This window comes from Eleutherodactylus coqui, chromosome 8 (genome assembly GCF_035609145.1).
Source record: "Eleutherodactylus coqui strain aEleCoq1 chromosome 8, aEleCoq1.hap1, whole genome shotgun sequence".
NCBI classification, from domain to species: Eukaryota; Metazoa; Chordata; class Amphibia; order Anura; family Eleutherodactylidae; genus Eleutherodactylus; species Eleutherodactylus coqui.
The window spans coordinates 73,500,575-73,518,386 of NC_089844.1; the positions used below are offsets into that span (position 1 = coordinate 73,500,575).

Genomic DNA, 17,812 nt, shown 5'->3' on the forward strand with positions numbered 1-17,812 from the left:
AGGAATACAGCGGTGATGTAAGAGGCAACACAGAGGCAGGAAAGAATTTTGCGCAAGCCTGCTGTAACACTTAGCTGGCTGCGTATGAATTAGGACAACTACCCCCAGCAGAGACCCAGTACACTTGTGGACAGGAATGCAGCGCTGATGTAAGAGGCAACACAGAGGCAGGAAAGAATTTTGCGCAAGCCTGCTGTAACACTTAGCTGGCTGCGTATGAATTAGGACAACTACCCCCAGCAGAGACCCAGTACACTGAGGACGGTCACAGGCAGCCCAAATAGATTTTTTTTCCCAAATGTTTTTGGAAAGGCCCACTGCCTATATACACTAAATATGTCTTCTGTCCCTGCCTCACCACTACTGGCCCTGGACAATGTAAAATTACTGCAGGACGCAATGCTCTGCACGGCCGATATACAAAAAAAAAAAAAAAAGTGCAACACTGCAAAAAGCAGCCTCCACACTACTGCACACGGTTAGATGTGGCCCTAAGAAGGACCGTTGGGGTTCTTGAAGCCTAAAATAACTCCTAACGCTCTCCCTATAGCAGCTCCGGCACCAGCAGCACTGTCGCTGATCTCTGTCAGAATGCATCTGTGGCAAGCTGTGGGAGGGGCCGATTTATATACTCGGGTGACACCTGATCTCGCCAGCCACTCACTGCAGGGGGGTGGTATAGGGCTTGAACGTCGCAGGGGGAAGTTGTAATGCCTTCCCTGTCTTTCTATTGGCCAGAAAAGCGCGCTAACGTCTCAGAGATGAAAGTGAAAGTAACTCGAACATCGCGTGGTACTCGTCTCGAGTAACGAGCATCTCGAACACGCTAATACTCGAACGAGTATCAAGCTCGGACGAGTACGTTCGCTCATCTCTAATAACTACCTTTACATATATTTATCAGTTTTCCAGATAGCCATTCTAGCATTCTCAACAGTACTAGCCTCTGTCCTGATAATTTCTGCAATTGTGACATTTTTCTATCAATGGTCAATACTGTATATATATATTCTACTTAAGTTGACCTTATTAAACACTATTCTAAAGTTTTTGATACTGTACCGCATAAAAGGTTGGTATATAAAATGAGAATGCTTGGTCTGGGCGAGAATGTATGTAAGTGGGTAAGTACCTGGTCAGCGATAGAAAGCAAAGGGTGGTTATAAATGGTACACACTCTGATTGGGTCACTGCCACTAGTGGGGGACCACAGGGCTCGGTTATGGTTAACTGTAATCTGAACTAGAGCAACCAGTGTCAGGCAGCTGCTGCCAAGCAAATAGGATCATGGGGTGCATCAAAACAGGCATAGCAGTACATGACGAGAACATTGTTCTTCCTCTTTACAAATCACTGGTCAGACCAAACATGGAATATTGTGTACAGTTTTGGGGACCGGTACTCAAGAAGGAAAAATAATTGTAAAATAATTGCAAGTGCTGCCTTGTAAATGCAATTATTTTTCCCATTGCAACTTCTGCTTTCTTTTGAAAGCTGGACATTTTAAAAGGACAACAGGGGGAAGTTAGGCGCTTTTGAATTATGATGCTGGAGAAGAATGCTTTGGATCCCATGGACAGCAAGAATCACTAACAAGGAAGTTCTAGATAGTCACACCAAAAACGTGCCTACAGGCAAAGATTTCAAAACCAAAACTATCTTATATTAGACACATCATGTGGGCAGATGGACTGGAGAAAAATATTATGATGGTATTTGTCAGTGGTTCACGAAGAAGAGGTTGTCACTGGTTAGACACAATAATGGTAGACACTGGCATGAATATTTGCCAGTTAAAAGTAGCTGTATTTAATAGACGAAAATAGTGAGAGATGATTCATAGGGTGACCCAGAGTCGGCAACAACTGAATGGTTAATCATCATCACTCAAGGACATATCAGAGCTTCAGTGGGTTCAAAGACATTCAACTAAATTACTATATGGAATGGGTAGACTACAATACCCAGGGAGGCTATCAAAATTAGGGTTATTTAGTTTTTAAAAAAAAGACAACTAAGGAGCGATCAATTAACGATGTATAAATATATCAGGGGACAATATAGAAATGTCTCCCATTATCTATTTATATAGTCTATTTTGATTGTAGCTGTAATAAGTGGGATCCTTTAAGTCTAGAAGAAAGGTTTTTACACCAACATAGAAAGGGGTTCTTTACTGTAAGAGCAGTGAGCCTATGGAACTCTCTGCCTGAGGATGACATGATGGTGAATTCGATAAAAGAGTTTAAGAGCAGCCTGGATGCCTTTCTTGAGTGTAACAATATTACATGTTATAGTCAGTGATTACTTCAAAAATCGCAATCAGAATAATCTCTGGATCAACAACCCTTCTGGAGTCAGGAAGGAATTTTTTCCTTAAAATGAGAAAAACTGACTTCTACCTCATGTTCTTTTTTCAGCCTTACAGATTATATTACTATGACAATTTTCCTATATCTATGAGGTTAACTTTTTCAGCTTCCCTTGCTATTGCTCCCACACTTGCTGCCCAAACCCACTGAATGGCAACTGCGCAGGATACATTTACATTCCCTAGCTTGTTGATTAGTCAGTGTTTTTGGGCACTGTATGGTACACCATAAGGAGGGGGGAGCATCCATAGAAGGGACTACCAAACACATTAACTAACCTAAAATTGGCCCTGTTTCTATGACTGATTTCATATGGATTCATACAGAATTTTTCCAAGCAGAATTGTAATATGCTTTATTAGATACCAAATTACAGAAGTATTTACTCCATAAACATGGCTTTGCTATGCATATGAGGCCTGTTTGTACACACACACCGATAAGCTATAACATTTAAACCACCTGCCTAATATTGTGTAACTCCCTTCATACCATCAAATCAGCCTTAAGCCATGGAAGCATGAACTCCACAAAATCTCTGAAGGTGTCCTATTCTATCTGGAGCCAAGATGTTAGCAGTAGATGGAGCCTTCATGGACTGGGCTTGTGTTTCTAGTACATCCCACAAGTATTGTATCTGGATACCACTTATCACTGGGGAGGGCTGAATTCCATTCACACTAACTGAAACCCAGCTTCATCTCCCCCCGTTGATTTTTCATTTAACACCCCCTGATGAACACTCTTGTTTATTAGAGAGGGGGAAATGCTTTGGTGAAAATCTATCTGGTATATAGGATGCAATAGTTGTAGTAGTAGTCTGTGGTGGAGCGGGGATGCCCTTTTGGGACCGAATGCCCCGTAGGTAGCAGGTACAGCATAAGGGGGATTGTAGGGACTTTATCTATGTTATATGCATACCCCTTTCTATAAACTCATCATGGTGAAGGCTCAAGGCAGGGGCGTAACTATAGAGAATGCAGGGGATGCGGTTGCACCCGGGCCCAGGAGCCTAAGGGGGCCCATAAGGCCTTTTTACTCCATATAGAGAGCCCAGTACTATGACTAAAGCATTATAGTTGGGGCCCTGTTCCAGATTTTGCATTGGGGCCCAGAAGCTTCAAGTTAAGCCTCTGGCTCGAGGTGTAAAAAAAACCTGACTGTAAGTTTCTACAAACCATAAGTTGGTCTTAGCTTGATATTCAGAACTGGCTGCCTTATCAGAAATGTTGTGCCCTTTTTATATACCAATAATTTAATTATTAATGTGTATTTTGTATTTTGTTTGTCAGGTAATTTTAGAAAATCATAATAAAGAGTATAATTTTATGGCAGCAATTAAACGGAATCTGTCAGCTTGAACATGCTGTCCAAACTACATGCATCATGTTATAGATCAGGAAGAGCTGAGCAGATAGATATATAATTTTATGGGAAAAGATTCAGTAGAACTTGTATTTTATTCATTTAAATGTTTGCTCATTTGGAGCGGAAGAGTCCAGTGGGTGGAGCTATCAGGGATTGGCAGCTGTGTATGACTGTTCATACAGAACTAGCTGTCAGTCACTAATTGAACAACCCATTGGACTGTTCAGCTCAGAATGAGCAAAGCTTTAAATTAATAAATTGCAAGTTCTACTGAATAGTTCCCTAATAAACTATACATCAAACTGCTCAGCTCCCCCTGCTTTATAACATGATGCCTGCAGTTTGGACAGCATGTTGAAGCTGATAGATTACCTTTAAGGCAGTGATTCTCGTTTTCCGTCCTAGCCAGAAGTAACTTTATTAGCAATTTATAGTACAGTAGCTCTTCTGCGGGATTGGACTAGACTGGTTAGTCTGTGCTACCCATGCATAACTATGAACCTTGAGAGCCCATAATCCTGACACTGATTTGGTAGGTAATAACCACTGTGTACTGGGAATACCTACTGTTTTGGAGATGTCCTTACCCAGTTGTCTAACCATCACAATCTAACCCATGCATAAACGTTTTTCTACATGGGCTATCGGCTGAACACAATCACTCAAATGAGCAATTTTGACCAGTAGTAGGCCCATGTAAAAGCAAGACCCAACAGAATACTAAGCAAGAAATCGCTTAATAGTTGCTTCGGTTCAGTGAGCTTAAAAAAAGCAAAATAAGGGAGTTGGAACAATACCTCTGCAGCGCCACCTGTTGAATGGCAGCATTCCTTCAAATCAATGCTTGACCCTTTATACAGGTCTGTAGAGCTATGATTGGGAATTAAGAACCAAGCCAGAATCCATATACAGACAGCTGTTTCTGGTTTTTGCCCCTCATTAGTGTGCAGTAGAATCCTGGCTTGGCTAGTGAGAGGCCTATGACGTGGGATTTGCATATTACCTAGAGGAGCATGGATGGCCTTGTAAGTCTCCTCACTCACCTTCTTGGTGCTCTCTTTAAGGAGTGATGTTACCCCTCCCTAAACAAAGCCACTAATGATTGCATTCTTGTTCAGTGTAAACAGGTAGTCGTTCATCTTCCAGTGACTGCCCATTCACAGTGAATGGAGGCGGGTGTCTGGAAGAGATCTCCGGTACGTTGCTCCTCCATTCACTGAACAAATATCATTCCTGCGTGAAAGTTCAAGAGTGACAGTCATTGGGACAGTTGTTGGGCGCTTAAGCCCCCTACAGCTGTCCCATGTAAACCCCCCTGAGTTGTACAACACGTTACACTTACCCAATTTAATTGATTCCATTACATCAACTTCAAGAATTGACTGTTCATATGCTGCTAATGTATCCTACCCCTTGACAGTTATCATCGTCACGAGATAATGTTATTGACTTCACCTATCATTGCTTTTAATGTTATGGCTGATTCCATAACCCACATTCATTACAGTGGAGTGTGATCATGCATCCCAACAGGTAATTGATATGTAACATGTGTTTAGTGCTACAAAATAACAGATGTGCCATATAAAAAGAAGTATAAAATAAATTAGCAGTTATATAATTTAGATGATAATCTCTTATCCTCGTTTTTATCTTTCAAGATACTCGTTTTTCAAATTAGCTGCTATGTAAAGTGCTGGAGGTTTTTTTTTGGTACTATGTAATTAAAGGTTATTATTATTACTAATATTAAATTCTATAAAGCTTTTTTTTTTAAGTGATCAGCTACCTGGAGCAAAATACATCTCTTTTTTTCATATATTCTGCTTTTAGCTTTTCACCACTGGAGGAGCCAAGTTGAGCATAACCCATTAATGTCACAGTGATCATTTACCAATGGAAATAAATAATTCATGACAAAAGGAATTAGTCTAATTAGCAGGCTGTTTGAGTCCTTTGATAAAACCTAGCTGTAATTCCGTGAAGGGCAGGAAGTGTTGTCATCATTCAGCCCTGAAAAGATTAGCATCTATTATGAATGAGGTAAGACACCCTAGTGAAGTCATGTGTATCTCGGAGACAAACTTAATATGTTCCAGAGTGGGACACCGTTTGTCTCTCCCACAGATCATGCTTCCTACTGGGCTATTGTATGTAGTAACAAGCAGAGACGGTTGTTGCAATCATTCTTTTGCTGTCCATCATTGTGACAACTGTGAAAATACATTTGCTATGCAAAGCAGGGGAGCAACCTTGAATGATTAGTATAGAGCGCCGGCGACGTACAAGGAATCTGTCATTCTGAACACAAGAAGGGAATCGCAATGCTTCATTCAGGCAAATGGAATGTGTGAGGATATCAACCAAATACATAGTTTTATAATGTGTCGTGGAGGTAAAATAACCAAAAGAGCCTCTAAAGACAGATGCAGCAGTTAAAAAAATACTTTTTTTATTACATGCGTTCCTTAGAGTCAAAAAATGTCACCAAAAAAGTGCATTTGAAAGGAAGCCTAATAGACAGTTATTAAAATACATGTTAAAAAGAATACAAATAATAGAATAACTACAATAATATATCACTGGTTATTGGTTATTAGGCTTTGATTGTGGAGAAATTGATACTAAATTCCTTTTCTTATTCTGGCTGCAGCACAGACCTGTCAAAAAATCATAGACCAAGTAGAGCAGCATGCTGCACTATTTTTCAAGGAAATGGCCAGAGTAGAAGGCGGAAATCGGGCAGATCCTGTTGTTTTTTTTGCACTGTTCTGTCAATGGATTCTTTCAGGTGCTGTTTGGTCCCATCATGGGATCAGATTTCATTTTCCTACTCCTAGGATGGAGCTGCAAAATAGAAGCCCTGAATGCAAATGTGAACAGAGCCTTAACCCCTTGAGTGGCAGGTTTCCTACCACCCTGTCGTGCCCACCAGGGCAGGTTTTTTAAAATGGTCTAATCATTGAATTTCAACTAGTTTTGCAGTTGCGTCTCAAGAGCCATAACTTTTTCATTTTTCCATTGACATGGCCATATAAGGGCTTGTTTTTTGCGGGACAAGTTGTGATTTTTTAAACAGGGGGGAGGAAAAAAAGAAATGGGGAAAAAAGAAAAAAAGGGGCCATGTCATTAAGGGGTTAAATAATGTATTAACTTCCTTCTCTGGGTCATTACGACGCACATGGATACCACATGTGTGATTGTATTTTTGATTTTTTACAAAGTAAAGGGAGACAAGTGTTTTTTTTATTTTTTTAATAATTTTTTTACTTTTTTTTTTTTTTAATTTTTTAAAATTTTTTTATTTTTTTTTGTCCCTTTAGGGGACTTCCACAGGGACCCATCAGGACCCCTGATCACATTCCAGGGGTCCGATGGTGACAGCCCTTTACATGCTGCAGTGACAGCCCTTTACATGCTGCAGTCACATAGACTGCAGCATGTAAAGGGTTAACACAGCAGAGATCGGAGGTTTTCTCCGATCTCTGCTGTAAGAGCTAGTACCTAGCTGTCCTCTGACAGCTAACAACCAGCTCTCCCTGTCACAGAGACCATCGGCTTGCTTCTGACAAGCCGATGGTCTCTATGGCAACCTGTAGACAAAGCAGGACATTGCCGACATGTCGGCAATATCTTCTGCTGGTTTTTCAAAGCCCTTGCTTTGTTCTCTGTGGGACAGTGCAGGCAGAGCACACTGCCACAGCTTGTGGCATTGTGCTCTGCAGCTCCCATAGTGATACATAGCCCGGAAATCTTCCGGGCTATGTTGCTATGAGCAGTGGAGCTCGTCACGGAACTTTTCCGGGCGTGCCACTCAAGGGGTTAAGGCCAGTTTCACACAGGCGACAAAATCATACGATTTTCTCACAATGTGACAGCGCTACAAATCACATGTATGTGAAGCCTGTGGTTTCCAAGGGGTTCCTTCACATTAGCGATGTTTTGTAGGATGCTACATTGCGAGAAAAAAAAGTAGGTTGCTGAATATTGCCGTGATTTGCGATGTTTTGTAGCCCATGTTTCCCTATAGAGCCTTTCTTACTGTTACATTGCATCACATGAACTTTTACAACTTTTAAATGCAACTTTTTAAGTCTTACTGTAAAAGCCCTAAAATAAGCCCTATCTGCATTAAGAAAAAAAAAAGAATACATCACCCAATAGCCGCTGTCAGCTCCGTCGCACATCTTCTCTGCATCTCCGTTAGAATTGATTGTAATTTTCAGCAAGTGCTTCCTGGCTTGGAGGTTTAAAATCCCCTGCTCCAGTAAGCGCTGGCTGTGATTGGTTCTCAAGCGCTGTGGCTCAGCCAATCAGAGCCAGCACTTGATGAACCAATCACAGCCATCACATTGAATGGCTGTAATTTGTTCATCAAGCGCTGCAGTGATTGGCTAAGCCATGATGTTCGAGAATCAATCAAAGCCAGCGCTTCCTGGAGGCAGGGATTTTGGACCTCCAAGCCAGGAAGCACTTGCTGAAAACTACAAGCAAGTCTGCTGGAGCTTCAGGAAAAGACGCGTGGCGGAGCTCACAGCAGTTGTTAGGTGATTTTTATTTTTTCTTACTACAGATAGGGCTTATTTTTGGGGTATAGCTTATATTTCCTCCAGAAAATCCAAGCAAAAGAGTGCTACAAAGTTGCAGGATTTTGTAGCACCATGTGTGACTTTGTAGCACCACAAAATCGCGATATCGCTGAGAGAAAACACAGCGATAGCGCACGTAACACATATGCAATATAGCATGGATTTTCTCACAGCGATATCACTGTCACCCGTGTGAAAGCGGCCTAAAGGCTATGTACACATTTGCACTTTTGTTTCCTTTTAATCAGTGTGTTTTTGGAAATTAAGACTTTTTGTAATTGGTTTCTACTTAGTATGAAAGGCTGAAAAAAGACAAATGACCAATCCAATTCTTTGCTTGCATTGTTTTCCAATGAAATGCAGACTGGATGAATAAAATTGTAGCAAATTTTGCCAGTCAGAGTAAACTGACTGCCTCCTCCCCTAGCCTGCTTCCCTGTTGTGCATTCACTGCCTTTCCACTGAGCTATTAAAAAAGGCTGTATGACAGTGGTGGGGGATGGCGGAGGAGATCAAGAGAAAGCTACTATTACAGAGGCCTGTAATTCACTTCAGGTGAATTTTCTTCTCTTATCAGCAGTGAGGGAAAGCAAGCTAGCAGCTACTCAGAGAGAGGATAAGATAGAGGACTGACAGCTGTGTAGTCCTGAGTGGGTGTGGTTATGCTACACAGCCTCTGAAAGAGGAGAGGGGAGAGGGAGCTGAGCTTGTGCATGTTCATAGGAGAGAACAGGTGATCAGTGCTGGGAATGCCTCAGAGCCAGAAACTTGAATGTAGGGGAGACTGCAATCCAAGTATGATACTTTCTAAATGCATGAGAATTAAAACTTTTTTCTGCAGGGACATGGTAAAATGTGTGTGTATTAATTTTTCATGCACTAAGGTTTCCATAGCCTTTAAAAACAAAGATAAATCCTGTTTTATGCACTGCCCACATAGGTCTTGCATTATGCATAACACATGGTACCAGTGCTGTTTTGAGTTCTTCGAATGATGACCACTTGTATATATCTTCATTAAAGGCTGTGTACGTGGCTGTATATGAAAAAATATGTATCCATTTTGTGAATACAGCTCCGAAGCAGACATATATGTTTTCTTTATCACATACTATAAAGTTTGTGTTGTCTAATCCAAAAGCCATATTCTCTTTCCCTCTGTACTATAATACTTTCTCTCTTATACTATATTTGGTAGCTTAACAAGAGCTAGGGGCAGAAGACTGGCAACAGGACTCCAGAATCAGGCTATGCACATACTGTGTGATGTCTCTTACCATGGAGACACATAGGTCTATATAGTAGTTGTACACACAAAATAGCCAGAGGTTTCAAGGCTAAAGCAAAGTGCAGTTGCTTTATTTTCCCTTTTAGATGCACTGGAGGAAGAAAAAAGATGGTCACAAAGGGGAACGTTGCCTTTAACCCTTTGCAATCCAATTTTGGATTCAAGGTTTCCTAGGGGGCTTTCTCTTTCTGCCATTATACAATGGTGCAATCTGCTGGCTAGAGCCAGTACTGCGGTATGGGACATACTGGAGAGGCCCCCGACAACAGAGCAGCTAGTAATATACAGTAAGAATACCCTGTTGGACGTCTTCCAACATTGGAGCTGTACAGCCTTCAATCAGAATGTCTTCAGACGTCAGACAGTGGATTGGAAAGGGTTAAGTATCTGATTAGTTTAACCACCAGCAATTTGGAAATTAAATTTAGTGTTAAATATGAGTGTAATATGTCCAAATTCTGTATTGGAGAATGCATTTAGGAGAATGTGTGATGAAATCGTATAATATTCAGTTGCTTCATACTGTTAAGACCAACAATAACATGCACATATCTATGAAGCGCTGCCGACCTGCATAACATCTTTATCAGATGCGATTGGTGATTTCTTCACTTTTCACATCCATTGCTATTTCAGGATCAAGTGAAAAATTCCATCAGCCAGTTTATAACATTTGCGCATACGAGTGTGAATGAAGTCAGTGTAAAGTACCAGCAGAATGAAAAGCATTATAACTACACAACGCCAAAGAGTTTCTTGGAACTGATTAAACTGTACTGGAATCTTCTGGGAAAGAAGAGACACGAGCTTGTTCAGAAAATGCAAAGACTAGAAAATGGATTACAGAAGCTGCAAACAACCGCTTTTCAGGTAAACCCCAGCATGTTGGCCTACTGTCAATATCCACCATGGCTTTTAAGTCCAAAATTTTCTGCTGATTAATATACAGTATATGCATTGGGGGTCTGTTTTTCTGACAGTTTCAAATTTTCTTTTTAGACCTCCAGCACACTAGCGTATTTGGGGCCGTGTGCTATCTGTGTTAATCCACAGACAGCCCATGACACCATTATAAGCCTATGAGTCTATTCACTTGGACGCTTTTTCTCATGGCGTGTCCTATTACTGTATTCATGTTCGTTTAGCAGACGAGAAATAGGGCATGCCACTGCATGTCAATGTGCAGTGTCTGTGTATACCGGCCAGTACACAGATTTATGTCTGTGCTGTTCATTGCAAGTTGTGTTTGAGACGCTCTTGCACAACTTGCATTACAGCTAGATATAGAGATAAATTGGTAAAGTCCTTCCATCTAACTTCCATTCCTGATTATTTTTTTTTAATTCAGAAAAGCTTTATTACAAATAATGAAGGAAGTCCAGTAAATAGAAAGGGTAATAGTTAACTCATGTTTAATCAGCATTCAGACGATGAAGCCAAAAGTCCTTCACAATCTGATTTCCCACGTCCTATCCTGAAGGTGGTGGCTGTAAGTGCTGTTGCCTCTCTATTTGCTCCTTATTGCTGATGTGAGTTTTTCACCATGGCCCCAGAAATCTTCAGCCTACGCTATCTACACTATACATCTTTTCTTCTCCAGAAGTCACACCTAGAAATGGCTGTCAGGAACTTGTGAGGATCTATCTCCTAAACCAACTGTCTTTGTTCATGTTGCACTACCCCAGTATCTACTATCTTCCCATACTCTAAAACTTCTGGAACATTGCAACAACTTATATTACCTTTGCTACCACCCAGCTGCCCACTGTGCATTGGCTTAGGAGTAGGAGGCTGTGTTACTAGCCTGTTTTTATCTACATTATACTCTATGCTAGCCACCACTTTCAAGATGAGATATTTCACAAGATGTTAAAAGCACATTGAAAGTCACATTTATATAATTTTTCCAGAACTATCAGTGCAATTATGTAGTGACTCTTCTGGGTCACTACACATCAGCTTCCTAATAGTAAAACAGTTTTAGCCGATTTCCATTCCTTTCTGGCATTTTGGGTGGACAAAATAGCACAGTCGACTATGCTATTCCGTCCAGCCAAAATGCAGAAACCTGTTAAAATGGATACCAAGGTTAGCAGCATTGGTGTTCATTTACTAATACCAGGCTAGGGAGCCATCCAGGGTCCTGTCTGGACGCCATTTTCAGCCAGCAAGATCTACATGTTCAGACGCATATCCCTTCCCAATCTTTAACTACTTCTACACAGTAACCACCTGTGATATCCAGCAGCCTCACCTTTCTCTGAATACCAGGACTTTTTACATTTTTTAACATTATTATATATATTTTAATAATTCCTAGAGATATTAGACAATTCATTATTTGGTGCAGAATTATTCTGGTTTTCAGCAAATACATATTCTTTGTATAAATAATGAAAATTCTATCATACATATTAATTCCACACAATTTTCAAGACCTCTGCTTGGTGTCATTCAATAGGAACTTTCAATGTTTATTTCCAGAGGATACAGTTCTCTTCTGATAACAGGACTTATGATGGATGATAAATATGATGGACATACCGGGGCTTGGCTCGTTATTACACACTACTCTGCTACCTGCACTATAACTGCATCACATGACCACAATAGCTTTTTATGCACTGGAAGTACACAATGAAAGTTCCCAATTGAATGATAATAAGCAGAGATCTTGAATTCTTTAAAGGGGTTGTCTCGCGCCAAAATGGGCTTTTTTTCCCCCATAGGCCCCCCGTTCGGCGCAGGACAACCCCAAGGGACGTGTTAAAAAAAAACAAACATATTACTTACCCGAATCCCCGCTCTGCGACGTCTTCCTTCTTCCTTCTTCTTCCTTCACCAAGATGGCCGCCGGGATCTCCACCTACGATGCACCGCGGGTCCTTTCCCATGGTGCACCGTGGGCTCTGTGCGGTCCATTGCCGATTCCAGCCTCCTGATTGGCTGGAATCGGCACACGTGATGGGGCGGAGCTACGCGATGACGTGTAGAAGGGGGCAGAGCCAGAACGCCGCTCGTGCCGGACCGAGCAGAAGGGGAGAAGTCCGCACAGTGCAAGCGCGTCTAAAAAAGCAAGAAGACAGCTAAATTAGACGGAGCCATGGAGACGGGGACGCTAGCAATGGAGCAGGTAAGTGAATAACTTCTGTATGGCTCATATTTAATGCATGATGTACATTACAAAGTGCATTAATATAGCCATACAGAAGTGTATAACCCCACTTGCTGCCGCGAGACAACCCCTTTAAGAACTGATACAAAAGTATATTAGAAAATTCTATAACTTTTCATTATACAGTGAATAATAGTTTGCTGAAACCGGAATATATCTTTTAGTTATTATCACATCTTTTCTCAATTACAAGTTGTTCATCTCATAATTTAGTTCACAGGCAGCACCTAGAGAGAAAAACAACATAAAGCTATGTTTAAGCCAATGCTGTTTTTTTTTCTCCGATAGCGAATAATAAAAAATATAAAATTAGAATTTAAAATAAAATTTAGGATTAAAATTGAAATTTATATTTATTTTTAGAAAAAAATTAATATACAGGCTGAAATGGGAAATGTTACATCTTGAATGTTACCAATCTACATTCGCCTTTCACTACTCTCAGCACAGGAGCAATTGAGATGTTAGTGGAACATCTTAGTTAGGATGCATTTACACAGGCAAATTTCCAAATGATTTCTTTGCATTGCGAGATTACACAGCATTTCCACCCCCTGTGAACATACTCTATCCATATTTTCTAAAAATAAATGTAGGTGGAGAATCTGATTAGAGGGCTATAAAAACAAGTCTGCTGTTTTTAGGTTAAAGCCACACAGAGTGACTACCAGGTGACCATTAAAGGTCTATTCATTAAGTCTTGCTCAGTTTTGCAGATAAACAGCAGTTTTACCTGAAAAACCATGTTACCATTAGCAATCATTTTCCAATATGCTGTTCGGTGTGCCCCTCTATGTGGCCTTACGGTTACTCTGCACTGGTAAACTTTTGAGCACAGAAGTGTCCGACATTCTTCTCAATGACTATTGCTTCTGTGCTTTCACATAGGAGTGATAGTTGTTCAGTGAATGGAGGCAAAGCGCACTGGAGTTGTCTTCCGGCCGCCCGCCTCCATTCACTGTGAACAGGAAGTTGTTCAAAGTTGACTAAGTGCCTGTTTACACTGAGCAAGAACTCGATCACTGGTTGTTTCACTTCAGTGAGCTGAAATGAAGCAACTAGCAACTACTGAACGATTTGTTGCCCAGTACCCTTTCAGCTCCCTTGTTTACATGGGACAACTAACGCTCAAAATCAATAATTTGAGCTATTCTTAGCAATAGTTGGCCCGTGTAAAGCCATTCTTACTTTTATTTTCTGAGAAATGTTCACGTAACATGAATAGGCTAGGTCTGCTAGAGTTGGAGCCACTGATACTTACGCCGGTGACAAACTGCCATATTTTGGCCTCCGTTTTCCGTCCGTAATACAAAAGTTCGTCCTGACCTGACTGCAGGTCCCTTACCTTAACCCTGCGCATCATATATTCCTATGATGCTTGGAGTTCAGGTCAGGAGACCCAAAGTCAGCTTGAGGGGCACTTCACTATTATGGACACAAAACAGAGGCCAAAACAAAGAAGTGTGTCATCGGCCTTAGGGCATATTGGGAAATATTGACATTATATACCTATGTCATCTTAGTGAGCCCCTTACATAATAATTGTATGCAGTTCTGTGCTCTGTGTCTTCTGTATAATTCAAATATTACCTGGGATTCTTTGACCTTTTATTAATTATACAATTTAACATTTGGAAAACAATTATGATATATATCAGTATTTTATATGCTATATATCCGCTGTTGGTAAATTAGTAGATTTCTTTTAAAGAACCATTACAATAAAGAGATAAAAGCCGTCTATCTATGCAAATAGTTAAGTAGCAAATTCATTTTTCTGCCTTCAAGCCAGTATTTTGATAAATACAGAGACATAATTATACAACCTCTAGAGGCACAAAGTAATTATACACGTTCACAATCCAGCCCTTGGCAACATTTATTCTTTAAGCTAACTGATTTTAATATAATTGGAAATATTCTCTTAAAACTTAATTAACCAGGTCTCTGTTGTATTCGTGCAGGTGGAGGATTTGAAGTCTAAACTTGCGATACAAGAGGTAGAACTTCAACAGAGGAACAAGGATACAGAAGCCTTGATTGACAAAATTGGGCAGCAGACAGAAAAATTAAATCAAGAAAAATCAGTGGCAGACGATGAGGAGAGAAAGGTACAATGTATAGATGGGATCCAGTTGATCATTATGTCTGGGCTGGTATTGCCCACAAATATGGGTGCCATGTACCTCCAAGTCTTCACTACTACAGTATATCAAGTGTCACATAGAAATCTCCACAAGGGCCGTTCTTAAATCCTTTGAGCCAATGCTTAGCCAGCAGAGGTACAAATTAAATGCTTGTTATTAGGGAGTTTGAGAGACTTGCTAATTAAAATTACTCCAGTAGCCCATTAAAGAGGTTGTGCAAGAATCCCCTTTTATCGTCTATCCCTAGAATAGGCGATAAAAGTCTGATCGGTGGCGGTTTCACCACTGAGAACCCTATCGATCTTGAGAACGGGGGTCTTTTGTCTCCCTATTTTTGTCACTACAGGGCTGCTTCACCCCTAGCAGTGACATAAAAATGAATGGAGCAGTGTCTGAGCGAGCATGCACGACCGCAACTCTTTATTCCAGTGGGACTGACGGAAGTAGCTGAGCACTTGTACTCGGCTATCTCCAGCAGTCCTACTGAAAATGAATAGACGTTGCTCCATTCAATTTCCTCCTGACTGTAGGGGTGCTGTGAACCTGCAGCGAGTAGGAGGGAGCACACAAAAGCCCTGTCCTCAAGATTATGGGGATTCTGTGTTCCCCTTCCTCCTTGCTGCAGGGCAAATTGACCTATTCAGATGTAGACATACACTTGCAATTATGCCAGACTGTAGAAAAAAGACACGGACCGCACATCTATATATTTTACATTGACATAGTGCTTATCAGGAAAATTTATATCTATGAAAACAAAGATCTTAGTTATATTTTGATCAAACTGTATAGGCGCACAAGAAACTTCATGGATCTTTTTAGTGGGGGCTCTAACCATTGATGCCATAACACTGCACCCACAGGGGAAGCAGCCCACTGACCCAACAATATGATTGTTGCCTGGCTCAACTCCGATGGCACTGGGCCACCCCAGACATCACACATCTGCACACATGGTGTTCTCCAGCATGGTGGCTGTTGTTGCTGTGGTGCTGTGTTTGTGGTGGTGTTGCCCAGAGCCAAGGGGACATAGCCACACATGCAGTGGTGTTGCTAGGCTGGTGGCCTGCTCCCCTTATGGGCATTGTATTTTAGCGGCAGTGGTTGCTGTGTGGTGCTGCACCCTGTAACATAGGTCAATGTTAAGGGGCAAGGGGTTACACAATTTTAATCGAAATGTAACTGAGATCTTCATGTCTATAAATTTAGCTGATAAGCACTTGATCACTGTATAATACGTGCATGTGCCGTCCATGTCTTCCTCTACAATGTTAATACACTTGCAATTCATTTAATATGACCAAATATACATTTTACATTGATTGTAACTAAACTTCCTACTCAGAACTCTGATGGTTGCATTGAAATATCAAGTGGTATGAGTCTTTTTGGGCCAAAATGGAAGCTGTCATAGATATAAGGGGCCATTAGTGTGCCACACTACTGCCAATTATAGGCGCTTGACCGTAACCTCTGATCTAAAGTTGTAACACAGGTTAAGTTTACACTATTGATCAATGACATGCATAAAATACAGTATTAATGGCATGCACTTTGCTCATCACTAGATTGGTGTCCCAGTAATTTAAAAATATACAATCGGGAAATAAACAGATTAGAAAAAAATATTTCAGTGCAGATTTATAACTTAGTAAAAATGAAAAATAAGATGACACATTCCATATAAATCCACTTTTTTTCCCAAAAAAATACAAGTGTTGCAATAGTCATGCATGCCCAGTATTACGTTTGTGGCATTGTAACAGGGGCACATTGGGACAGGATATGCTCTTTGGCTTTATTATGAAGGGATATGTGTCTGGCACTGTAATAAAACCATTGTGGTCAGCATAATAATAGAAGCATTGTAGTGGAGAGTAGAGATGAGCGAATGTACTTGTTAAGGGCGATTTCGCAATCGAGCATCGCTATTTTCGAGTACCTGGCTACTTGGATGAAAAGATTCGGGGGGCACCGGGGGGTGGGGGGTGGTGTGGTGGAGCGGGGGTAGCAGTGGGGAACAGGGGGGAGCTCTCTCTCTCCCCCCCCCCCCCCCCCTGCTCACCCCCAGCGCCTGCTGAATCTTTTCACCCGAGTAGTCAGGTACTCGAAAATCGCGGTGCTCGATTGCAAAATCGCCCTTAACGAGTACGTTTGCTCATCTCTAGTGGAGAGCATTGAACTACCACTTTGTCAGCACTGTACAGCTCTGTGTCTGGAACTGGGATGAGGGTAATGGGGGTGACTCTTCTCTAGGGGTCCTGTGGCTGTACCACAGTTTAACCTTCAGCATGAACCTATGATAACGGCCCCATGACCTTCATTGCCCAGATCATACTCAGTTCATCCCTGCTATAACTCTTTAAATGTCAGATTTGTATTGTTTGCCTCACAATGTGATTTAATAGTATTATGATGTAGCACCGAGGTTTCCAACCTTTTGTTGTTTATTAACAAGTGTAAGCAAATTAATTTCACATGCTAGCAGGCCCAGGAATATGACACAGACATAAAATCTTCTGATTTTATTTTTTTCCTTTAACCCACAATGTCATTTTTCCAGAGAAAATATTAAAGTGCTTTCTAGGGCTATGCTATAAATGACCTGTCCTCAGAATAGGTCATCAATAGTTGATCAGCAGGATCCACCGTTAGGGATGCCCACCGATCAGCAGATTGAAGAGGCTGTGATGTTTGGGTGAGCACTTTGGCCTCTTCTCAGGTCTGTGATGTCACATGGCCCGAGAGCAAGCTGCAATACCAAACACAGCCAATGTACAATGTAGGATGCTGTGCTTGGTATGGAGTGATATTATAGCAGCGCTCACCCGAGCACTGCTGACACTTTAGTCAGCTGACTTGTGGCGATCCTG

At 41.2% G+C, this 17,812-nt stretch overlaps 1 protein-coding gene across 1 annotated transcript in view; it reads left to right on the forward strand.

The window, feature by feature from the left end:
• Positions 1-17,812, forward strand: part of LOC136577882 (dynein axonemal heavy chain 11-like) — a 386,682-nt gene that overhangs the window by 243,639 nt on the left and 125,231 nt on the right. The window contains exons 49-50 of the mRNA XM_066577801.1: positions 10,254-10,487; positions 14,757-14,903. Of these exons, the coding sequence (XP_066433898.1) occupies positions 10,254-10,487; positions 14,757-14,903 (381 nt within the window). The remainder of the gene's footprint in view (positions 1-10,253; positions 10,488-14,756; positions 14,904-17,812) is intronic.